Consider the following 26,160-nt stretch of genomic DNA (forward strand, 5'->3'; position numbering starts at 1 on the left):
CAAGTTTAAGACTTGTGGACTTCAACTCCCAGAATTCTGGGAGTTGGAGTCCACAAGTCTTAAAGTTGCCAAGTTTGGAGACCTCTGTTCTGGAAGCTGGTGCATCTGATGGAAAACAAAAGGCTGCAAGAAGCACATGTATATGTATGTCCTGAGATCTTCCTGCTCCACAACATTTTTCAGATTCAGCCATGCAGGAAAGCAAGGTCCCAGGCTTCCCTTTAGCATTCAACCCTTCTCTTCCTAGTGGCAGCCGATTCCTTTACTACTTGGTCAGTCCCCAGCGACTTTATCAATCACCCTCTGTATGACTTGTACCAGAGGGCAGGTAGCTGGTAGCTGGAGATGGACATGAAGAAGCCAAACAAGTTTTTTCACTGTTTATTCTCTGGGTGTTGCTTTTTAAACATTGGTGTGCACAATTGTCAAGCTGCCATTTAGGCAAGAAGAAAGGTAATTTTCTCCCCTCTAAACTCTTTCCTGCAGGTAAATATATTCCTTTAAGGGCAATGTGATTCATTCTCTTTTTTTGCTGTCATTTTCAGGATAGTCATTTGTAGAATTTGTAGAATTTCCCCCTTTAGCTATTTGCTTCCTTCTCTTCTTAGACAGAAGCAGAGCTATGCCTTATACCTACCGGGACCCCAGCTCAAGAGCTCCTCCTGTGCCCCAAAATGCTTGTGCCACACATTCCAGTGGCCAAACCTACCAGGAGCTGAAGCTGGAATGCCAACAGAAGGGCACCCTCTTTGAGGATTGCGATTTCCTAGCCAACGACTCTTCCCTGTTCTACAATGACAAACCACCAATCCCCTTTGTGTGGAAAAGACCAGGGGTAAGTTTATTTTATTTATTTATTTTTGTCAATTGTTTACAAGATAATAAATAGGTATAAGTAAAAACATAGTTTTGGATACATGGATACATATAAGAAAAATAAAAAATAAAAGAAACAATAGGACAGGAATGATAGGCACGTTGGTGCGCTTATGCACACCTCCTACAGACCTCTTAGGAAAAGGGTGAGGTCAACAGTAGACGGTCTAAGGTTAAAGTTTTTGGGGTTTGGGGAAGAAACCACAGTCAGGTAGAGTATTCCAAACGTTGACTACTCTGTTGCTGAAGACATATTTCCTGCAATCAAGTCTGGTGCGATTAACCTTGAGTTTGTATCTTTTGTGTGCTCTTGTGTGGTTATGGTTGAAGCTGAAGTATTCATTGACAGGTAGGACACTGCAATGTATGATTTTATATACTATGCTTAGATCCGACCGAAGGCGGCGTAGTTCTAGGTTTTCTAGGTCTAGAATTTCGAGTCTAGTGGCATAAGGTATTCTGCAACATTTTCTATGAGCTGAAATGTATACAAAATTCTATGAGCTGAAATTTGTACAAAATCAGACAAATGTCTCTCCCTCAGGATAATTGTTAAATATGTGATGTATCATGAGTTTCACAAGAAGTGGCTGGTATTTCTTTCTTTTTTTCATGTAATTTTATTAAAACGTTTAAAGGAAAAATAGATAAACAAAAAACTAATCATCAGGAGAGAGAAGACAGGATAAAGAAAGTGCACTAAAATAAAAAATATAGGAAGAAACAAAGATATGAAAAAAGGATGACTTCCAACTTCTTGAACAGCAGATGTAGATAAAACCTGAGTTCAACTCCTGCTTTATCATTACAGTGTAACATCTATTTTTAAAATAATCTATAAATATTACTAGTTATTAAATTCGTATGTCAAAATATTTAATTTTTTTTCCAATTTCCCATGCAAAAAAAGAATTTCCAATTGGTATTACATTTGGTCTATTTCTCCAGAGATATCAGTTTCACCAGCGACATCAAGAGGCTAATGTTTCTTGAACATTAGCCTTGAAATTTGCTTTTCTATAGGACTGCTGGGTTTCCCCTTGCCCTTTCTTCCTCTAGCTCTCTATTCTGGCTAAATGTACAGTCTGTGTCTTATTGAAGATGCCCTACTATTTTGTCTGAGGATCAGATTGACCCACATATGATAAAGTGCAGAATTTGAGCTTTCCTGGCAGTGGTTATGAATTTTGGATGAAAATGGCATTGGCTATATCTGCAAATGCTCAAGAAAGTATCAAGAGGTAGAGAAAAAAAAACAGATGCATGAATAAAAGCCAGACCAATGCATTTGTCACATCTCATTTATTCCTGCTCCACATTTCATTTATTTCTTGTCTTCTTTGGCTATTGACTGATTTTCACTTAGCTGGTGTGCAAACAACACCCCCAAAAAGAATCAAATGGAATAATAAGAATAGGAATAGGAATAGGAATAGGAATAGGAATAGGAATAGGAGAAGAGTGGAGTGGAGTGGAATGGAATGGAATGGAATGAATAGAATAGAATAGAATAGAATAGAATAGAATAGAATAGAATAGAATAGAATAGAATAAGTTTATTTGACCAATTTGTCTCTGTGTAAAAGCTCTCAGTGTACATGCAAAGCAACAGAGTTAATCATAATAATGATACCAATAAGAGGGGGAAGTAAAGAAGATGGAAAAGATAATAATAATAATAATAATAATAATAATAATAATAATAATAATACCACACCCATACAACATGAGTTAATATCAGAGGTGGTATTCAGCAGAGTCTGATCAATTCTGGAGAACCGGTAGTGGAAATTTTGAGTGGTACTGAATACCACTTCTGACTGGCCGTGCCTCCATCTGTTCTCTGCCTCCCGAGTCCCAGCTGATCGGTGGGGGCTTCTTTTGTTGCCCTGCACAGGAGAATGGAGCTGGAAAGCAGGTTAGTGGGGTGGGAAGGGAATGGAGATTTTGCAGTATCCTTCCCCTGCCACACCTAACAAGCCACACCTACAGAACCGGTAGTAAAAAAAATTGAATTCCACCACTGGTTAATATGCTTAGATATAAGACAGTGCTGTGAAGATTAGGTGTTTAGCAGACTGATGGCATGAGGAAAAAATAACTGTCCCTGTGTCTAGTTGTTCTGGCATGCAATGCCCTATAGTGATGTCCTGAGGGAAGGAGTTGAAACAATTTACACCCAGGATGTGGGGGGTGAAGTCTGTAGATATTTTTTTCAGCCATCCTTCTGACCTGTGCAATATACAGGTTTTCTATGGAAAGCAGGCTGGTTGCAATTGTTTTTTCTGAAGTTGTAACTATCCAATGCAAGGATTATGGAGGAACAAAGTTGTCATGTTGCAAATCTCTTCTCAAGTACTAATGTCCAACTGGCATTTCAAATGTCTGCTGGCTTGCTTAGTGAACATAAGTAGAATATATTTTATTGGGTGCCTATTTGGTTGCAGTTAGCCTACCAGCCTACTGTTTCAAGTTTCATGCTTTTTGTGGAAGATATTCCTCCTAAGGTCTGTGATGAACTTCAGAATGGAAATTTCTCTGAGTCCTCATGCTTACAATCCTGATCTTGGATCAATCCCCAAATCTCCTTGTATTCATTCATTCATACATTTATTCATTCATTCAATCAATCAATCAATTTCTGTAGCTGCCTCACACAGTCAAGTGACTCTGGGCAGCTTACAATTATAAATTATAAAACAATTAAAAACAATAAACAGTAAAAACATCCAGAAAATAAACACAAAGAGCAGCCGAGATAGTTAATCAACTGAAGGTAAAGGCAAGTAACAGAGCTTTTACATGTTCTGAGTCCCAGGCCTTGGATTCATAGCCAAGTTTTTAAAGCCTTGAGAAAGGGCAACAGGGTTGGGGCCATTCTAATCTCTGGGTGGGTGGGGGGATATTCTGTAAGGCAGGGGCTACAGCAGAAAAAGGCCATCTTCTAGTTCCTTCCAACTGACACTCTTTGGCTGACAAGTTCTGTGGCATGCCCAATTTGCTGGATTGAATTAAATGGATAGAGTAGGGGTCCTCAAACTTGGCAACTTTAAGACTTGTGGAATTCTGGGAGTTGAAGTCCACAAGTCTTAAAGCTGCCAAGTTTGGAGACCTCTGGGGTAGGAGGCTCTTTGAAAAAGATGGTCCCTTGGACAACTTGATCCTAAGTCATATAGGACTTTAAAGGGAACAACGAGCCCCTTGAATTGTAAATTATATCACAGGAATATTGTGAGGTTATGACAATAGGGTTATTCACTCTGAATTCCTTATGCAGATTAATAAAATAACTATTCCTCCAAGAGGCCATTGCAAGTTGTACAGAATACATGTGAAAAGGTATTTCATTTTTTCCTTCCTGTCAGGTACAATGTAGATTCAGAACACAGTCTTATTCTCCCTATGATTTATAATAAGGGGATGTCTTACCTAAATTGTAACTTTTGAAAAATACACCCTTATGAACCTAATTAACATACCAGAGTAATTTCTTACTCTACAAATTCCATGAGTAAATCTATGCCATGTTCAATAAATAAATTACTTTTGATTCATGGCTTGTAATTCTTCTACGTACAAACATTTAAAACCTTTGAATCACACTTTTAACAACTGTAACAAAAAGAAATCGCCTAGAAACATTGTCTTTTATTTGAATGTACTGTATTGTTTAAAACTCTCTATATAGAATGTTTTTACTTCCTTATGAATCACTTTGCAGGAGCTGGGCAAAAAAATTTTTTTTACTTGGATTTCTACCATACAATTTTGCTTGCTTGCTTGCTTGCTTGCTTGCTTGCTCGCTCGCTTACTTACTTACTTACTGGTACTTACTTACTTACTGGTACTTACTTACTTACTGGTACTTAAGTAAGTAAGTAAGTAAGTACCAGTAGGACTTTAAAGGTGACAACCATCACTTTGAATTGTACACCAGGAAAGCAACTGGGAGCCAGTGTAGCACACACAGCAGGGTTGTTACTTGGGTGACTCATGGGACACCCAAAACTTCAACTGCTACTTCACTCCAAACCAATTGCAACTTCCAGATGGCATTCAAGGGCAGCCCCATGTAGAGCACCTTGCAGTTATCCAACATGAGGTAACTATGAGTGATTATAGGGTCCAGCAATAGGGTACAATTGCCATATAAGATGGATTTGTGCAAAGGCTCCCCTATCCTGGTCTTCCAGCAGGAGTCAGGAGTCCAAGAGGAACCCCAAATTCACACCAGATTGTTACCCCAACTAGAGTCAAAAATGGCAAAAAATGCCCAAAACCAGCAACCACTCTGTCTTGCTCTGATTCAGGCCCAGCGAGTTTCTCCCCATCCAGACTTAAAAACCTCCAGACCATGAACAGCATTACTTGTCCAGAAAGAGGCAGAGATACCTCAGCTTATGTGTGGGATATGCTATCTAAGCACAAGAATATTAAGAAAAACATTAAATAGTATTTAAGTGTGTTTTAAATTGTCATATTTTATTCTGAGTATTCATTACGGAAAATTAAATAGAGAGAGACTGTTTCTTTTGCTCTTTCTTCCGTATAAAAATAACCAATACTTCTAAAAAATATACTCTAAGCATGATAATATTTCCCTTTGTCAAATTTAAGCACATTGTCATCACAAATTTTATTTGGTTCTATCATGGCAAGGTAAGATTAATGCTAATCCCAGCACAAAGAAAAGTTGATAGATTGAAGTCCAAAAGTTTAAGAAAGTTATATGTTGAGTTTCTGATTACTTCCAGATCCAGCTATCACCTTATAGTATCTAATAATGGGTGTAGTGCTCTTTTATGTCTATTTATTTTACATCAGGTGTAAGCCACTTGATATGACTCAGAGCAGTCCACAAAAATAAAGTTCAGTTGTTAATTCTTATCTAGTTTTTTGTGTCCTCAAGGAGGAGTTGACAAAAGAACAGGTCGAGAAACATATTCTTATCTCATTACTTGCTGAACATGGGAATTTAAATTGTATTTATTTACCAAGATTTAGGGGCCCACCCAACTTCAGTCTAACTCCAAATATTTAATGGAAGTAATAAACAAGTTGAAAACATATAGGAAAACATTTTTCTAAAAAAAAATCCTGTGTGTTCAGATTCCAGAATCAACACACTGGCCAGATCTGTTTCCAAAATGTTGCGGAGGAAACATGACTTAAGTTCAAAACAAGCAGAAAATGTATGTGTAAATGACTCAGAGAGAAACCTCCCTGATTCAAATGGATATAAAAGAAAGGAGAACAGAACAATCAGATTTTCAAGATTCTGTTATTATACCCACCCTCATTGTCCCAGCCTTCTTGCCGAGTTGATTTTTCATCTGGCCTACCTGGTGGGGGGTGTAGTGTATTTAAATAGAGACTTCTAGGGCGATGTTCCTATTGGTTAGCAGAAGCAACGATACGATTGGGTAATAACGTTAGTCTCTGATTGGCCGCCTATAGCGGTGGGAAGTTTAACTAAATGTCATTGGTTGTGAGCCATGGAGCAGCCGCTATAAAAAGGGCTGCTGCGGTTCGACTGCAGTTGAAGTGACTGTTTATTATTAAAGAGCTGAAGTCAACTCCGGTCTGCGAGTCTCTTACTGGCGACAGAACAGGGTTGACAACAGGAAACAATCTTTGGGGGCTGCACCAGCAGTCTACCCCAAGACTGAGAGGATGGCCTTTCAGAATTAGGGTGAGAGTCAAACAAATTAATTACTTTATTGTTTCTGGCTGTCCTACAACAAAACAGAGACAAATTTATGGGTCCTCAGAGCACATCCCCATCCTTGAAGTCCACACAGCCCTACCTAAAGTATGCTATGGGTTTAAAAGCTTGCTTCTTTCAGCAGGCCCTGGGCTAGGGTAACTTCTGAACTCATGGGAGAAATGGGATATTTTAATTCTCTTTGTATTTTCATGACTTTCTCTTTGGGCTTGCCTGATTTTATGCTTTTTCCTATTTTTTTGTATGTTGCCTTGATGTAACAAATTGAAAATTTCATAATACTAATATATTTTAATACAACATTAGAAGCTTATAATGTTATTTATCTCATATCCATTTCCTAATCAACGTCCACTTGTGCCTGTTGAATTTTAAGCTGTATGTCAAGTTAAGATATGAACCCTATAACACAAATTTTGGGTGTTTTACAATGGTATTGTATATGATTGCAATCCAAGATGATTTCCAATTGAAATCAAACTCTATGCCTAATATAGTTTTTAAATACAAAGTTGTCCTAGATAATCAAATACCCTCACAATTTAGTTAGCTGTTCTTCCAAAGATGGTAAAGTTATTTTTCAAACATGCATAAGATTCTTGTAGCCTTTAACATATGTCTTGGATTATTTGTGATTTGGCAGCTTGAAATCATCACCAACATTATCCTCAGTCATAACCTCATCATCATGACAGATGTCTGCGCCAGAAATTTGACAAGTTTCATGGCCTATTTCTTTCTGAGCCTCTGTTCCCATGTGAACTGTTCTGCTTTGTTATATCTCTACATATTGTCACATAGGTATAAATGAGAAGTAGGAACGTTGGGTCTTCAGTTAGCATTTCACAAACGGATTCCCACCACATGTGTTTGATTAACATTTCAGCCAACGTAGGTAGTGCATCAAGCTGACTAGGGCTTATGGGAAGGGCAGGGGTGGGATTCAAAATTTTTAACAACCGGTTCTGTGGGCATGGCTTAGGTGGTGGATGTGGCTTGGTGGTCATGTGACTGGGTGGACATGGCTTGGTGGTCATGTTATTGGCTGGGTGTTGCCAACTCAATATCACTCACATCGAGGCACACATCTCCTTGCCTGGCCTCTCATGACTGTGGGGATGCTGCAACAATGGTAAGTGTGAAAAATGGTCATGTCACTTTTTTCAGTGCCATTGTAACTTTGAATTTGTAACTCCACACAAGCAAAGTGCCAGCAAAGGAAGGAAAAAAAACTCCAGAGAGGTTCCTGAGACAGGAAGTCTAGTCCTACCAAGAATGTAATAAGGGTTAACAGAGAGGCAGTTTCTGTAAGCAACACCAGAATGTTTCCTTCCTGCCTTCCTTACAGGATTAGGCCAATAATTTCTTCTAACAACCGGTTCTCTGAACTGCTTAGAATGTTAACACCCGGTTCTAGCGAATAGGTGCAAACTGGTAGAATCCCACCCCTGGGGAAGGGTGGTCCAAAACATCTAATATAATTAAGGTGGAAAAAGTCAACCTAGATTGTCAGACTTCATCCCACAAATATTGGTTTTCTTTGTTGTCTATTTTGGGCTGATTGCTTTGAATACTTTCAGTTCAGCTGCTTTTATAAGAATGTGATCTCTTGAATTTCAAGATTTCTTCTGACTTCTATTCTTAAACATTGCAAATATTTTTTCCCAAAAGCTCATGCTGTTTTGTTTTTGCTTTACATTAATGTGCTGGTATATTTATTATTAATGTGGTCTCCTACTTTTCATGTATTATGTAAACCATTCTAGTAGTTGTCCATCAACTATGGTTCTTGTCCAATAAATATGCTTACTCATTGCATCTAGATTTTACTTCTTTGGTTTCAATCAGACTTCTCTGTGCATACAAGTATTCTGTTGTGTACTGTACTAAAACTGGTCCCAGAACTCAGAATTCAGAGAATTTGAGTACCTGAAATCAAGTGTCATTTTCTAGCTTAGTAAAAGCTAGACAGCAGGAAGGGGAGTAAACCTTTTACCTCCCCCGGCCCCCCCCCGATTAATACCACGCAATTAACAAATTATAGGCATTTAAATTCACCTCCTGCTCTGGACGCATGGATGGCACAATTTTGTCAAACAGAGTTGCCCAAAGTGATTTTCAGGAGGCAACGGGGTTTTTTTTTCCCTTTTGAAAATGTTTTACTTCTCATCCAAGAAGCTTCTTCGGCTCTTACAGGGTAGTGAGGAATGGAAGGATTTATATTCCTTGCAGACAGCTGGTCATTTGCATCCTTTTAGAGGGTCATTGAAGCACTTTCAAAACAGTTATTCTTTTCCTCACTTGGTTCTTTCAGCACAATGGATTTGTTTTCATGCCCCGGTTAATGGAAACTACTTAATAGTCTGTCCATTGCTTCCCCACAAATGCTTATGTTAGACACTATAAAAATATGAAATAAACCATTGCCAAAGAATCCCTTCTTTATCCCTGAGCCTTGTGGTTTTGATGTTGTCATTTGAATTCATGGATTGAGCAGCCATTGAACTCAGTGGCCTACATTATTCCACTGGGCTATGTTTGCTGTGCTACAATATTCTATGGGTGAATCAATGCATCAGTCTATCCCAGAAACTGCAGGACCAGAGGGTTGGATAAGCTGGCGACACTTGTGGCAACGTGTCTTTTGTTCTTGCTAATAATGACACGGTGGAAAGACAGCGATGGTGGTAACCAGGTCATCCACTCTTGAGATATTTCCTCTAAAACATGTTAAATGTTTGGAACAGAGGAGAGGGGAAAGGAACAGGCAGGTCATTACCAATACTGAATTTCAAAACTACTACTAATTATTGCAAGCCTTGCAGTAGCTGCCTTGAGACCAGTCATCATTTCCCAATGGCATCTGCTGGGTAGACATCATAAGTGACTTCCTGATCGTCTATCAGGAAGGAGGTTTTGCTATAGAAGCATATTATATGCATATAGAAGTTTCCCTGTTAGCTTCTATCTGCAGAAACACCTCTTGGCATTTTCAGTCATGCTTTCTCTGTCCTCTGTCTTTGCTCATCTTGTCAATGCCAGCTTCTAAACAGTTCATATGGACAGGGTTTTTAAAAATTCATCGGCGTGCATGATGAGAAAGCAGCCTTTTCCAACAAGTTGTCTCTTCGTGTCCCATGATTAGACTTCATTCCCACAGTTCTAAGTCAACATATAGAAATTGTGGGAAGATATCTGTAAAGTGTGAAATTGGGGGAAAACAGGGCAATCGTTTAAGGAAAGGGTTATTATTAAGAGAAATACCCTGACTTCCTATACCAATGGTCGCCAGCCAGTGGGCTAGGGACCACTAGTGGTCTGCAAGAAAATTTTGGTGGTAGGCAGAGAAATGTCACCCCCACAGCACACCCCAAAACAATTAATCCAGGGTGCATGGGAACACAAGGCTTGTGTTGCTTGCATTGCGAACAACACAAAGTAGTAAGGAGAGGGGGGGGGAAGAGCAGAGAGGGAGGAACTTGCCCCACTCACCCCACGCGCCTGGTCTGGCCACCGGGCTGCTTCTTTCCACTTTTTTCTTCTTCTGCTTCTGGCTGCACCAGCAAAGACTCATTTCTGGCAGAGTTTGGGGGAGAGAAAGAAAGACTTCTGCTGCTTCTGCTGCTTTCCTTGCATGAAGCCAAAAGTCTCTCTCTCCCCCCTGCACCCTGATAACAGAGCTGGAAATGGTATTCTGCAATCCCAAATAAAGAATGATCAATTGGTAGGAAACAGGGTGGGGAATTTTCCTGCAGATTTTTGGGAGGATTTTCCCAGGGTCTCTGGTCCACAGAGTTGGTGGTCCCTGAGGTCCAAAAGGTTGGTGACCCCTGTCCTATACTCATTTATGAGCTATTGTTTTTGCATATCAAATTGTTCTCTGCATATGTCTGTATTCCTGGAACATCTGCTAGCATAAATACCTACTTGTCAGGTGTACCTTTCAGGTGTACCTTTCAACTTTCTCTATTTAAATGCATTGGATAAAATGAACATTAATTTATTAATTAAGAAAACAACCATTTGAAAGCACTGCACTCAAAGACTTGCTGTTCAATCTCTTATTTTAGAAGCTGTCTTGTCTGGGATATGAGACAGAACCCATTTAGACTATGTTCCCTAAGAGATCTAAAGGCATTTAGCTTCCATTAAGGACAGACAGAGCACCTTATGAACTGAGTTAAACTGTTTGCTTTGATATGAAATGCAGCCATGAGCCTCTATCAATTGCAGTACTTTGACAGCAAACCAGGAGGGGTTCTGCCTAGGCTGCCTTAGGTGAGCAGATGGCCTCATTTTACAAATTTTACCTATAGGCAGTCCTTGACTCACGATCACAATCACCATTTCTGTTGCTAAATGAGACATTTGTTAAATGAACTTTGCCCCCTTTTTTCCACACTTATTAAGTGAATCTCTGCAGTTGTTACATTAGTGACATGGTTGTTAAATCAATCTGACTTCATTTTGAGTTGGCTTGTCAGATGGTCACAAAAAGTGGTCGGTCACATGATCCCCGGACACTGAAACCATCATAAAAATGAGTCAGTTGCTAATTGCACAGTGGCAGATAGGACAGCACTCTAGAGGGTTAATGTCATTGCCCAGAAGATCTTTGGTTGCCCTCTCCCTTCTTTGGAAGAGCTTTATAGCTCCCACTGCCTTAAGAAAGTTCAAAACGTTCTCAAAGATCCATCTCATCCTGGGGACCCTTTTTTTGAACTATTACCACCTGGCAGACGGTACAGAATAATAAAAACAAGGACAAATAGGCTGAAAAACAGCTTCTATCCCAGGGCAGTAGCTATGTTGAATTCTACTGTATAGTGCAATATCAATGCAATATCAGGGGTTTTCAATTCAATGTATAGAATGTGAAGGATGTGTGTTTGTGTTTATTTTCATAGTCATAATGTACATTGAAGATGGCATTTAATTTTGTTGTACGAGGTGCAATGACAATAAAGTAAACTAAACTAAATATGTATGAAAAACAGACATAAGTCACATTTTTCAGTGCCATTGTTGTTCTGTATTAACATACTCCAAAGACTGAATTCCTATTGGTCCGCACTGACTGCAATCCGATTGGTCTACTGAACGGCAGTGATTGGTCTGCTAAGAATCAACCGCGATTGGCTGAGCCGATCGCGGGAGATTCAAAGACCTGTCATTGGCTGGCGAGCCGCGAGCAGTTCCTATATGAAGGGCTGCCACGGCTCCAAGATCTTATACAGATCTTAACATAAAATAAAGAGCTTGAAGTACACTGGTCTCGCGTCTCTTTTGTACCCGATCGAACAATTGTAACTTTGAATGGTCACTAAACAAACTATTGAAAATCAAGAACTACCTGTATCCCCTTTACCAAAGAACAGTTGGTAGAAAATCTGATAATTTGGGGAGGGAAAAGAGAAGGTCTTTTTTTTTTCTATTTTCCTTGGCAAAGGAGAAACATGTATCTCTACTTCAGAGATTTCATAATACCATAATAAGGTCAGATGAATAAACTGTCCATTATGGCATTGACAGAAAGTTCACATTTGTTAATTGTCAAACTGCCTCCAGAGAGAAGACATGTAAAATTATGAGAAGGTCACAGCAGACTATCTTCTAATCAGGTCACTGATCTTGTTTTCCTATCTTCTCAAGGAAATAGTTAAAGACCCGCAGTTTATTCTTGGAGGAGCCACAAGAACTGATATTTGTCAAGGAGACCTTGGTGAGTATTTTTCCACTGGAATGATTTTTGCCCTATTTGATGCAAGTTATTAGGTAGTCCTGTTAAGACATTGCATAAAATGTGTGGAAGCTTCCTAGTGGATAGATCCAGATACCTCACTCTGTCTAATCTCCCCATGTTCAACTGGAAATCTGAAAGCTAGATGAAGACAGGTTGACTTGTGCTCCCCAAAACCTAATGAAGTTTGCACTGAAAGTCTCTTTCAGATACCTAGCCATAAGCCTTATGAAGACACTGAGCAACTTGTTTAATTTTCTCTTTTTACCTAGTGAAATACATTTTGCATTTATGTGTACAGCAATTGCTTTAGAACATAGTTCCTCTACTGTACAACAAAGGTGACAGGCAGAATCTCAAGTTTATAAAAAAGGAGACCCCTCAAAGAAGAAGAAAAAAGCAGATTAACAGTTCAGTCCAATGTATCAGAACAAGCTTTATTGAATTCATTCCTGGGTAGTAAAGATAAAGATAGAAGTCAAAATAAGATGCAAACTAACTTTAAAATCTTCTTTGCTATATTATGCAACGTTTATTGATTGATATCCCACCTTTCACTCAGAAGTTCAAAGCAGCATGGGTAGCACATTCTCTTACTATTTTCCCATCAGCTTAGTGAGGTAAATTGGTCCGAGAGAGAACGATTAGCCCAAAGTAACCCAGTGAATTTCCATCACTGATAATAGACTAGAATATGAGTTTTTCTACTCTGGTCCAACACCTTACTAACTATATCGTACCAGCTCTCCATTTTGCAAATCAACCAAAAGAGCTAAGATGCCCTTTGAAATGAGCAACTACCAGATTAGAATGAAGTTGTTATTGTTCAGTCACTAAGTCATGTCTAACCCTAACCCGAACCCCATGGGCCGTAGCACTCCAGGCCTTCCCATCTTCCATTGTTTTCCAGAGTCTGCCCAAACTCATGCACACTGTGTTGATGTCACTATCTAACCATCTCATCTTCTGCTGTCTCCTTCTCTTTTACCTTCAATCTTTCCTAACATCTCCAATGAGTCTTCTCTTATCATCTGGTGGCCAAAATTTTGGAGCTTCAGCTTCAGTATCTGTCCTTCCAAAGGAGAATTAGAGTCGATTTCCTTTAGGAATTACAGCTATGAGTTCCATGGAAAGCAAGGAATTATTTATCTTATTTATGTTAGATCAAAAATATAATCTGTTTATTGTTCCCTGTAATTTTTCAGGTGATTGTTGGCTATTAGCAGCTATAGCATCTCTTACCCTGAATGAAAAAGTACTAGCCAGAGTTATACCACAAAATCAAGATTTTGGGCCAGATTATGCTGGAATATTTCATTTTCAGGTAACCCCTTCAGGTAACCCCTTGCATGCATGAATGAATGAATGAATAAATGAATGTTGAATATCCTGGGAGCTGGGAAATCCAGAAGTTATTAAATTACAGCGGTCAGCATCCCTTATATTTAATTCTGCTACTTGACTTAGCTGGAATTCAGGCACATCTGGGAAACATATGAACCTCCTGCCATTTTATTATCTCTGACAGGCCAGAATTTTAACACTCTTCTCTTTGAGATTTATTTTGCAAAAGCTTCACTATCTGACAATATTTGTTACCTCCCTGATCAAAAATCAAGCCTAGAATGAAATATATCTAATTATTTATTAGATTCATATCCTGCCTGTCCTTCAAGACCTCAAGGTAGTATACATAATGTTCTCTCTTCCCATTTTTCCCTTACAGCACCAATCCTGGAAGGTCAGTCAGGTTGAGAAAAAATAAATGGCCCACAGAGATTTCATGGCTGATGGGACTAGAACCATTTTCCTGGAATGAACCCAGGGCCAGCACCTTCACTTCTTAAAATTTTGTCCCAAAGGTGTTTTTTCAAGAGGCAAGTGGCCTTTCTGGTTTTTCTTTGAAAATGTTTCACTTCCCATCTAAGAAGCTTCTTCAGTTCTGACTGGATGGTGGGGAATGGAAGGAAGAAGAAGCTGAAGAAGCAAAATGTCTTCAAAGAAAAAACAGAAAGGCCACTTGCCTCTTGAGAAAGCACCTTGGGGACAACCATGACTTGGATAACTGATAATCTCCATAGACATTTTTAAAAAATTGTTTCATGATATACAAGGGCATGAATCTTGCAGCATCTTTTTAGATCATAATGCTTTGTTTTTATCAAATGCATGAATTTTGTTTTGAGAGCTGGGAGATGCCTGTGTTGCTGTCCTTTCTCAGTGCCGTTCCACTTATCCATAAAATTAAAAGCTTCTCATAGCCTTCACTTCTAAGGCCTAAAGCAGTATTGGAACTTCCTGGTCCTATTTCAATTTTTCCCTGGCTTATTACCATTATTAAATGATTCTCTATCTGTCTTTACCGAGATAGTTTTGGCAGTACAATGAATGGCTGGACATTGTTATCGATGACCGCTTGCCCACTTTCAAAGACCGCTTGGTTTTTCTGCACTCAGCTGACCTCAATGAATTCTGGAGTGCGTTGTTGGAAAAAGCCTATGCCAAGTATGTAGATAACTTGATCTTCATCTTCCATTTTGTTTCTGCACTTGTCATGATTTATAGTCTTTGGATTTGCCATCCCAGTTTTATAAATATTGTATTATATGGGTTTTGATTGTAGATGGAGTTGAACAAGCTTTGTTTGTTTATTTGTTTATCATTACTTTTGTATGCTGCCCAAATTTAACTTTCAAGTTTTTTAATTTTAAATTCAACTTGCTTTTTTTGTCGTGGGCTAAAGTGAAATTTCAAATAAATTTGAAAGTTCTCATCTACTGAAATAAAAGGAGCTAAAATATTTGAGAGATTTCAAGGAAAGCCAAACAAGTCATAGGAAAAGCTGCACAAAATGTCAGTTTTGAATTTGATTAACAACACTTTCTTCTAATGATTTAAGTAGATGATATTTTGATTTTTCTTTAATGCCACGTAAGTCCTATAGATCAGAGGTGTCAAACTCACACCCCGTAGGCCAGATGTGTCACGTGCTGGCCCTGCCCCCACTCGGTTTAGCGAAGGGGAAAAAAGTCCCGATACGTCACGTGACACCGCTGTGACGACATGAATTTGCCACCCCGCTATAGATGTTTCTGCATGTCATGAGCCACAACAGGAAATTCATATGGCACCTGAACATGTTTTAAGTAAGGTGGACATGACCTCATTGTCTTTATGCATGTATATTTTTCTGACAATCTCAGGTTGAATGGAAGTTATGAAGCTCTAAAAGGAGGAAGTTCAATTGAAGCCATGGAAGACTTCACTGGAGGAGTTGGAGAAACATTTGAAGTTAAAAACGCTCCAAAAAATTTCTATGAACTCTTACAGAGGGCACTTAAAAGAGGCTCACTGGTGGGCTGTTCTATTGATGTAAGTAGAAATATCAATGTGAGATTGAGTTTTCTGACAGGATATTTCCTCAAGTTATTATGCCCCAAAGCAACTGAACATATGATACAGAATTGGGCACAGAACAGGAATAGGGTGTCCTCAAGGGGCTTTGGATAATTCCTGTCAATTCCAGCCATCATGTTTAATACAAATTTTAGTTCAAAGCATGTGGAGAGCTTTAGACGGCTGCTTCTGGAGTATATTATCAGAGAATGTAGGAAATTATTTTGGAATACTGTTATGGGACTTTCCCTTCAGCATGTATCTTTGATAAATTGAGGGTCCGTTTGTAAAAAAAAAAAAATGGCAGCCTTCACACATTTTTCTCTCTCTCTTATGATTCTTCCAAATTGTCAGCCAATAAGCATCATTTCCTGAACTGGCATCCTCTGGAAAACATTGGTTTAGCAAATCAGCCCTAATATTAATCAAAGTACCACTGGATAATGATGACGTAATGTTCAGCTTCTTTTCTCTATCCCTCTGGAGAATCTTTCCTAGAATCTAGGTTTTTATTCAGTTAATCCCTCCTGCTGAGCTGAACTGAGATTCTGAGCTGAACTGGATAAACCATCAGTTAATTTAGCCTGGAGGCCGTATTGTTTGTGCTCCAGATATTTTAAGAACCCAGTGGCAGGAACCCTTGATTTCTCATAGGCTTTGCTTGGGAAGAAAGCTGAAAACTCACTTTCTCAAGTTTCCACATAATTCTAAGCAGAAAAAGTTGTTATGACAATATAGAATCCTGACAAAATGTTAGCCAGATCACTGGCTCTTTTGTTCATTCCATTTTTTTTCTAATATTAACTGAATCTAAATGTGAAAGTATCAATAATTTAAATGATACACACTGTGCCCTACCATGTTAGCATGTAGGAAGTCCTAGTTATTTTAGTGGGACTTATTGTATGAGCATTTGTAAGAACAGTATATATCACACGCCTTCAGTAAAAAGCCACATATGGTCTTTCTGTTGCACGCCAGGGAGCATGTTCCTCAAAGCAGTGAGCAGGGTCAATCATTTTCATTCTTTTTTTCCTTACAGTGAATTAAAAATAGCCATAGATACAGTACTGAATTTTCCTCAGATAACAATAAGCTATTTCCTAAATAATCTACTTTTAAGGGGGGTATGTCATCTTAGCTTCATTAAAAAATATTACTGGAGGCAGCTGAGGTTTTTGTCTATCTAATGTCCTGGAAGCAGCTGAGGTTTTTTCCATCTAATTGTCCTTATTCAGGTAATCTTACATTCAGATTTGTCTTTCTTTCAGATAAATATAATCATGTCAGTGCTCAGTGATCAAGAATTTAATCATTTCCCCCTTTCTATCACATGATTCAGTATAACCACATTTGGTAGCCCCTGAGGATTGCACCCATGGCTTTTTGAGATAATTCCTTGACCCTTTCATAGATTGCCTTCTTATTATTGAACTGCAACCATTTCTATTTTCCCTTCTCAATCCAATCCAGTTATAAATTGATTCCCAACACCCATAGCTTATACCTTTCTCCTCATCTTACAAGCAGCTCAGAATCACACCTCTTAAACTTACATGGATTCTGTGAGGTGAGTGAGGCTCAGAGGGAGAAATGGGCTCTAGATGGATTCAGAGGAACAGGGGTTTTCATTTTTCACAGCCAAGCACTTCTCTGTAGCCTCGCAATCTGCTCTTGTGGCTTGGGAATCTTGCAAAACAAATTTTGGAATGGGAATGCTACAGAAAAAAAAATGAGAAAAGGGATAAGTGAAATCTATATGTGCAATGCTGGGTTTCAACTTGGGCACAGCATGATACTATAATTAATTTGTAAGTGTCCTTTTAACAACATTAGATGGCAGTGCTAACTTTTTGTTCATATTATATTCCAGAGATTATTTTATTTCTGAGAGGTGCCTCACATTCTTGCATATACTTACGAAAACAAGTATGATTTCAATAAAGCAAAAAGGCTTATTTTTTTAAAAAAAAAAATCCATTATTTAGATCACCAGTGCAGCTGAGTCAGAAGCTCGAACCTCAACTGGTCTCATAAAAGGTCATGCATACTCAGTAACTGGTATTGATGAGGTAAGTGCCTTCTTATTATGATATTTCTTACCAGAAAGTGAATGGCTAGAAAATAATCTAATAATCCCAGTTAGATTCCAGCTACCATATTTGAACTGTAGAAACCCACATCACCACTAAATGGCAGTAAAGTAATTTAGAAGAACTTGTTGCTCTCTGGTCCTATCTTTTGCATCTCAGTATGGCAACCTTAAACTCAAAAGAAAGAAATCCAGGTTTGGAAATAGAATTCGGTTGCTAATTCCATTCCCAGGATCAGATATGTTAGAATAGAAGATATTTTATTGCACTGGTAAGATATGGCAGAAAACAGATGGGGACAAGATTCTACTCCAGTTTAAGCCATTGTGCAGTTTGTAAAAGCAAGTGCCCTATATAGTCATTTAATACAATGTTTCAAAGAATTACAGACACTGGGTATGTCTAGTCTAATGGAAAGAAGGACTTGTGGGGGGCACAATAGCAGTGTTCCAACATTTGAGACAAGGGGGTGAAACTATTTTCAAAAGGCAAGACAAGAAACCACTTGGAAACTAACCAAGGAGAGAAGCAACTTAGAACTAAGGAGAAATTTCCTAATTGTGAGAGGAATTAACCAAGGGAATAGTTTGCCATCAGAAGTTGTGGTTGCTCTATCACTAAAGGCTTTCAAAAAGAGACTGGACAACCGTTTGTCTGAAACGATATAGGGCAATGGTGGCTAAACTTTTTGGGCTCCTGTGCCAAAAATTGTGCCTGCGCTTTCACGCTTGCGTTCGCAAGCCAGCACCCAGAAGGCAATGCATGCACCCCCCAATCACCCCCCACCCCCTTACCTGCACTTTGGCTCCCAGCTGATTTTCGGCCCGTTTGAGGCCTTTTTCAGCCTCCCAGAGGCTTGAGGAAAGTTCTGCAGGCTTTGCAGGCCGAAAAATGGGCCCGTTTCATCTGGTATTTCTGGAAATACAGGAAGTGATTAAATGGGCCTATTTTTTGGCCTGCAAAAGCTTTCCTTAAGCCTCTGGGAGGCTCAAAAAGGCCTCAATCTGGCCGAAAATCAGCTGTGAGGTGCGTGCATGCGCAGTGAGGTAAGTTTGCCTGTGGCTTGCGTGCCAGCACAAATGGTTCTGCGTGCCACCTGTGGCACGTGTGCCATAGGTTCTCCATCACAGATATAGGGTCTCCTGCTTGAGCAGAGGATTGAACTAGAAGACCTCAGAGATCCCTTCCAACTCTATTATTCTATGCTCTAAACTGCCACAACTTAAGAAGTTGTGTGGATTCCAATATACAGAATTCTCCATGCTAACCCGGGAATTCTGGGAGTTAGAGTCCACACTTCTTGAAGTTGCAGAAGTTGAGAAACACTGGTTTAATGCATCAGTCACTCCTGAGGTCTTCTGAGTACTCAGAAGCAGTTTCTTATATTCTTGAATATTCTCACAACAGCAAGTCCTCAAATCAGTTCAACCTCCTGTCTTTCCATCTTATCCTCTTCTGCTCATGAGATTTGTCTGTGTGTATGCAGTGGATGTGAGTATGTGTATTTATACATCTGTGCGTATGCAGTGTGGAGTAAATTACGTTGGTTTTTTTTCACTCGCACACTTCTTAATTTATTTTAAAGTGGAAATCAATTAATACGAGAGGAGCTGATGCATCATAGCAGACATGTCCTGTGGTTCTCTACTGCTCATTTAACAATGTTCATCCAAAAGGTCAAACAGTTAAATGATGAATTAAAAGTGGCAATGTTAATCAGAAATTAATTTCATTATCGCCCATCAAATTGTATAAAAAATATGCATAGACCAACTTGTTTATATGCTGTTCTGAGGCTGAGGTGACCATAAAAACTACAGCTGACTGTCAGAACAGGCAAAATAATTTATACAATAAGATTATGGTACAGTTTTTAGTAGACTTTATTTAAGTTAAGCAGTTGAAGCACAGATTTTTTTTTTAAATGGAGAGTTGTTTTCATTTTTTTTCAGCCCTCACTGGCTTTGGTTCTTAATAGGTCAATTACCAAGGGCAAACAGTGAGGCTCATTCGAGTTCGGAATCCATGGGGTCAAGTGGAATGGAATGGTGCCTGGAGTGACAAGTTAGTATTTTCTGCTCAAAGGATTTATAATCATGTTAAAAAGAATACCCAGAAAACCAAATTATTAACAACGTAATCATCATACTCAAAAAAAATGTTCAGTATTGCCATGGGTATAAAAATATCCCTGAGTTCATCATTTATGAGAAACCGTTGAAATATTACATACCTGAAATTCAGAAAAATAAAGTTTAAAAACCTGTCAAAAGAATGGGATTTATTTATATCCGAAAAAGAAGGAAACAAAACAGTCCTTGGCTCACAACTATTCACTTAGCGACTGTTTGAAGTTACAGTGGCACTGAAAAAAAGTGATTTACAACCAGTCCTTGCACTTCTGACCACCACAGCTTCCCCACAGTCATGTGATCAAAGTTGTTGCTTAGCAACCGGCATGTGTTTATATGGTTGCAGCATCTCAGGGTCATGTGGTTGCCATTTGTGACCCTCCGAGCCAGTTTCTGACAAGTCAATGGGGGGAACTGGATTCACTTAATAACCACGAGATTCACTTAACAGTTACAGTAATTTGCTTAACAACTATGGCAAAAAGGTCATAAAATTGGCCATGAGTCACTTACCAAGTTCCTTGCTTAGCAACAGATATGTTGGTTCCAATTGTGATTTTACGTCCTGGATTATCAGTATATTCCCAGTGCCATCATTTCTAGAAGGAACTGGTTTGGAAGCCTCCCATTCCGGATTGCACATGGATGTTATTGTTCCTCGTAGCCTTCTGTTCTTGTTTTTGCTATTATAGTCCTACTGTTTTGTTACCCTGTCTATTATTTTAGTATTTTTATGGCAAGAAAGAAGAGCATGCCACTCAAAATCCTACCGTATTGAATTTTGACAAATGATTAAAATGATCAATCGATGGTGGGAAAGACTACATTTATGAGCGCATTTTCAATTGCAAGTAGAGATAGATCCATATGACCCTATTTCCACTTCCTGTAAATAAGTTCAAAGTCAGTGTCTGGGCAATTTCATAGAATAAACAGGGGACAGTATGGAGAAATCAATACTTGCCTTCCAGCACCCCATTAGAGCGCAAAAGATATCATGCACATAGGCTCCACTCGAAGCTACTGAAGGTTTTAGGGCAACAAAAATCCTGTCAGGCAAAAAACAAAACAAACAAAAAAGGAAACACAAAAAAATGTAACTCACATTTTATCCATGTTTCTAGAACAGGGGTATCAAACTCACATCATCACGGTGGCATCACATGACGTATCGGGACTTTTTTTACTCCCTTCGCTAAACCAGGCATGGGCGTGGCCACCGTGTAACTCATCTGGGCCACAGGCTGGGAGTTTGACAGCCCTGTTCTAGAATATAAGTATATATTTTTGGCTCTTTGCAATGATATGATGATGATGATGATGATGATGATGATGATGATGATACTTTCTTCTTGAAGCTCCTCTGAGTGGGATTCTCTCAGCCCATCAGAGAAACAGCGGCTACATCATACAGCATTAGATGATGGAGAATTCTGGTAAATGAAGCTTCTAATTGTAATACTAAGTATATTAAAGCAAGTATAAATGTCCTTGCATTGACTAGTTCTTGTTTTAATTGAAAAGTCCTTAAAACAATGTGATGTGTTTTTGTCATTATGAAACATTAAATGGTCATTTAATTCAAAATTACAGATACTATACTGCAGAGATATTCCATGAACGTTGTTTATGTCCCTTTAACATAGAGAGAGAGAAGGAGAGAGGGATAGAGAGATGGGGGGTGGGGGCGAGGACTTGCAAGGTATTGCTACCAAGGGAGGTTATCAAGGGTTAAAAACAACCAATACAAGAAAAATGACAAAATAATAAATACAGTAAAAGATATTATGCCAAATATACAACTTATACTTACAGCAGACTAATGTAAATTCTGATTACTAGATTGGTGGAAAAATCAATCTTCAGGGAGGGATGTGGGTACCCATAGGATAGGTGCTACCAATAGATGAGGCACAGCTGCTGAGTCCCATAAAATGGCTTTGGTCATTGGGAACTGGAGTGTGTGAGCCCTGTTGACTTGTATACGGGAGGGTACAGGGAGGAGAGAGGTGTAATCAAAGAAATAACTAGTGTCTGTGCCATGAAAAGCTTTATGTGTGACCCAAGAAGCCCACTGGTAACCAGTGCAACTTTTAGAGTAGTAGTGTGGCATAGGCATAAACATAGCTAATTGCACTGTCACATTTTGGACCAACTAAAGCTTGACTGGCCTTCGTGTGCAGCTCCATGTAGAACACACTGCAATAAGACAGATGGAAGGTTACCAAGGCATGGCTCACCATGAGTAGGGCCATCCAGTCCAGGAATTGACAAAATTGGGGTAAAAAATGGATTTGTGCAAAGGCCCTTCCTAGCCATAGCTACCGCCTGCTCTTCCAGCTAGCAAAAAACCCTATATTGTATACCAATGCGGCTCCATCCAGAAATGGGTAGACCCAGAACCCATAGCCTTTTGGTGTTGCTAGGGTTGAGTCCAGGCTTGTTTGTCCCCACTCAAGACTCCCACAGCCTCCAGACATTGTATGATGGAGTGTTAACAGACCTTTGGGACACAAAGGAGGCAGCAAATCAGTTAAGGGAGAAAAAAACAGAGTCATAACAGAAGAGATGATTTAAGCCAGGAAAAGGTAGAAGCATAAGAAAGAGATTCGGAGTAATTCCATTTCAATTATGTTAGATATAAGAGGATTTTTTTCTGGCAGATAAAAGTTACACTGTCCTGTTAGTAATAAGAATCTTTCCAGAAATTCATGTTTCTTGTTTCTGAGTTTGTCAGCCTCACAGAAGAACAACTTCTGGCTCACTCGAATTCTGAGGGAGTCTCTCCTCCCTGAACAGTGATTTTATAATGGTATGTGCGAACAACCGTAGGTAGGGCAATAGTCAGCTAAGATGCAGCTTAGCCTGGAGAAGGGATGCAGGCATGGCAAACATCCCAGAAGGGTCCCTTCCTAGTTTCTGGGACTGTAAAGGTGACAAGGGGGATAGATATACTCTCACATTTGAAAGTTTCAGTTAATGTAATCTTGGAATAAAGTAGAATTATGTCATCTGGGCTCCTTCTTGAACTACCTTGCATGCTTGATAGACTTTAACTAGCCGCCTCTCCCACAAAGAGGAGACCCATATCATGTCCCTGCCTCTTTAACAGCTGGCAAACACCACTTCTCACTCAAGAATGAGTTCACTCCCACATGTCACCTTCTGGGACGTCTGGGGGAGGGGCGTGGGTCTAATAAACACGGGGTCCTACTCAGAGCCCCTGTCCCCTTCCTTAATATTTGCAGGCTTCCAGGTAATCCATCCAGCTGAGGCCTTAGTTGCTTGAACTGGACCTGCACAGCTAAAATCCAACTCAGATCAAAGATAGAGGCCTCCATAAATTCCAACAGCAGAGAGGCTCTCAGAATTTTATCTCAGAATTAAAGGGAGGAGTCCTTGGTGCTCTCTGAGCTTGTTTGTTTGCTACAACCAAGCAAACACAGCAAACAAACTAGCCCAGAGAGGGCCACCAGACACCACATCCATAAGTCATTGCTACCATCTAGTGGTAGAAATCTTGATATGCATCTGTAGGGGTCATATCAATTCTTAAAAATTTGCCCTGGAATACTCGAAAGAGCTGCAGCTAAATCACTGAATAAAAAACTAGCTTGAATATGATTCTTGACTGGTGTCCAAGTAATCCACAGAATTATTTCTCTTTTTTGTCATTCCTAGGATGAAGTTTGAAGATTTTCTGTCTAATTTTGAGAAAGTTGAAATCTGTAACCTCACACCGGATGCGCTTGAAGACAATGCTGCTCATAAATGGGAAGTGTCCATTCACCAAGGCAGCTGGGTCAGAGGTGCCACTGCTGGGGGGTGCCGAAATTTCATAGGTCTGCACATTTGCCTTATCCCACTTGCGTATTCTTCCGAGAAAGGCTGTGGCACCCCCTACAAGCCCTTTGTCCCAAAGGTGCTTTTTCAAAAGGCAGCTGGACTTGCTTGTTTTCTTTGAAGATGTTTCACTTCTAATTCAAGAAGCTTCTTCAGTTCTGGCTGGATGGTGGGGAATGGAAGGACCATCCAGTCAGAGCTGAAGAAGCTTCTTGGATGAGAAGCGAAACATCTTCAAAGAAAACAAGGAAGTCCAGCTGCCTCTTGAAAAAGCACCTTTGGGACAAGTATGACTTGGATAACTGAGAATCTCCATAGATACCTACAAGCCCTTGTTAATATCCCACAATTCCTCAAAGCTATTTGTCGGAAATGGTGAACAATAGTTTTAGCAGATTTTTGTTGTGAGTCATCTAGAATTCTTTGATACTATATATGAATGTTTCAAAATTTTATTTTAAAAAACCAGATCAATATAATAAGCAACTTAAGCCATGCAGAACCAAACTCAAATTTATGCCGTTATTGGGGCATCCTGCAAGTTAGTTCTGCTTATGTAAATTATTTCTAGATTTTCCTTGGGGAAAATTTCAAGAAAATTCATAGCTATGCCAGCAAACATTTCCTTGCTCATAGCAGTTTTAAAATGTATGCTGTGTGACCTACAGCAGAATGGACACTGAGATACAGTGGATTCTCTCAGCTTTTACTCTCTGTTCTATATTAACATTCTCCAAATCCTGAGTTCTGATTGGTCCACGCGGACCGCAACCCGATTGGTCAACTAAACTACTGTGATTGGCGCGCTAAGAATCTACCGCGATTGGCCGAGCTGATCGCGGGAAATTCAAAGCGCTGTCATTGGCCGCCGGGCCACCGGCCGGCTGAATAAAGCCGAGCGGCTCGCAGGTCCTGGACAGAACTGTATATTCAATAAAGAGCTGACTGTTCACTTTGGTCTCACGTCTCAATGAACCCGATCTACCCGATCTAACGCTCTCCTCTCCCCCTCCACCCATAATGCATTCCCCAAATTTATTCTCATAATCAAGGAATGTATTCACTGAGTCTGGGCAGAAACTAAAAATGTGCCTATTGGAAGAGGTAAGGGTTGAATGGAGCATGAGCTTCTAGGGTTGAGCATAGTTCATTCACTCAAAGGGCCATTTACTGGATCAATTGCAGGATTATTGTTATTTTTAAAAATGCAACTGCTAACAAGCGGAGAACACAAACCCCTGGCAGCACAGAACAGCTGGAGTAGGGAATGTTTGGCACTGCAGCCAAACAGAGATGAGGCTCTATTAGAATGGAAGGCACGTTGAAGACCATACACTTAGAAGGTCTTAAGACCACTGCTTGATGTAAAGAGGCAGCTTCTAATTGAAGCGGGACAATATCTTCACAGGAACAATGGAGCAACAAAAAAACAGAATAAAGATGGCAGAAATGATTAGGCTAGGTAGGAAAAAATAAAAAAGGCCTGGGAGTGGAAAGGAAGTGGACATTATCTGCCCTTGTGTGATGCGTAGCTTGCACTGGTGACGGGCCAGAATCCTGTTGTTGCGAAATAAACCACCCACCATCTCCTTTTTGCTGACTGATTTCAGAAACATTTTGGACCAATCCCCAGTTCAAGCTCCAACTGACAGAAAAAGATGAGGGTCAAGATGAGTGCACGTTTGTAGCCGCCCTGATGCAGAAGAATCGCCGTAAACTCAGGAAATTCGGAGCCGCCCTGCTAACAATTGGATATGCTATCTATGAGGTATTTCTATGGAGAACTCCCTGCTCCAACTTGGGCCCTTCCAGATATGCAGTCCTAGATTTTTCCTGAAATGTGCTGGCTGGGGAAATCTACACTACAATGCTTAGCACTGTTTGAGCCCTCCCATGCAGGTGAGGATGGCCCCAAAGTTTTCCCTTCCCTATTAGGTATGGCTTAGAATCAAGCCACTTTATTTGTGGCTTAGTTCTTTGCATTTCATACCTGAGACTGATTTTGTCTCAACCTTATTGAAGCGGTCCCAAAGGTATTTTTCAAAAGACAGCTGGACTTTCTGAATTGAAAGCGCTTCTTGGATGACAATCAAAATTTCAAGGAAAAAAGCAAGAAAGTCCAGCTGCTTTTTGGAAAAGCACCTTTGGGGCAACCATGATGTGAATGATTGAGAATCTCCATAGACACTTATTGAAGTGAGTTCATAAATAAGATTGGTGTCCCCTCGGGCTAACTTTTTATTTCACCTGGTTGTGAACCAATAAAATAAAAGTGCTTGATTCTACCATTTGAGGCTGCAGTGGCCTTTTATGGTCAAATTAATTCATGATCTGAGAATAAAATGCATGCGTCTT

General features: G+C 39.6%; 1 protein-coding gene across 2 annotated transcripts in view; it reads left to right on the forward strand.

Moving 5' to 3' along the window:
• Window positions 1-333: 333 nt before the first annotated feature.
• CAPN9 (calpain 9) overlaps window positions 334-26,160 on the forward strand; it is a 38,435-nt gene continuing 12,608 nt past the window's right edge. Inside the window, exons 1-11 of one of the 2 annotated variants that reach the window (XM_087937775.1) lie at window positions 334-486; window positions 609-835; window positions 12,254-12,323; window positions 13,547-13,665; window positions 14,713-14,846; window positions 15,545-15,713; window positions 17,726-17,809; window positions 19,809-19,894; window positions 21,321-21,398; window positions 23,644-23,804; window positions 25,416-25,573. In XM_087937775.1, coding sequence (XP_087793901.1) covers window positions 623-835; window positions 12,254-12,323; window positions 13,547-13,665; window positions 14,713-14,846; window positions 15,545-15,713; window positions 17,726-17,809; window positions 19,809-19,894; window positions 21,321-21,398; window positions 23,644-23,804; window positions 25,416-25,573 — 1,272 coding nt within the window. In that variant the 5' untranslated portion in view covers window positions 334-486; window positions 609-622. The remainder of the gene's footprint in view (window positions 487-608; window positions 836-12,253; window positions 12,324-13,546; window positions 13,666-14,712; window positions 14,847-15,544; window positions 15,714-17,725; window positions 17,810-19,808; window positions 19,895-21,320; window positions 21,399-23,643; window positions 23,805-25,415; window positions 25,574-26,160) is intronic. The other variant, XM_087937765.1, reaches the window with a different exon arrangement.

The sequence above is a fragment of the Pseudonaja textilis genome, chromosome 1 (genome assembly GCF_049901715.1).
Source record: "Pseudonaja textilis isolate UNSWEBS1 chromosome 1, rPseTex1.2, whole genome shotgun sequence".
Taxonomy (NCBI): Eukaryota; Metazoa; Chordata; class Lepidosauria; order Squamata; family Elapidae; genus Pseudonaja; species Pseudonaja textilis.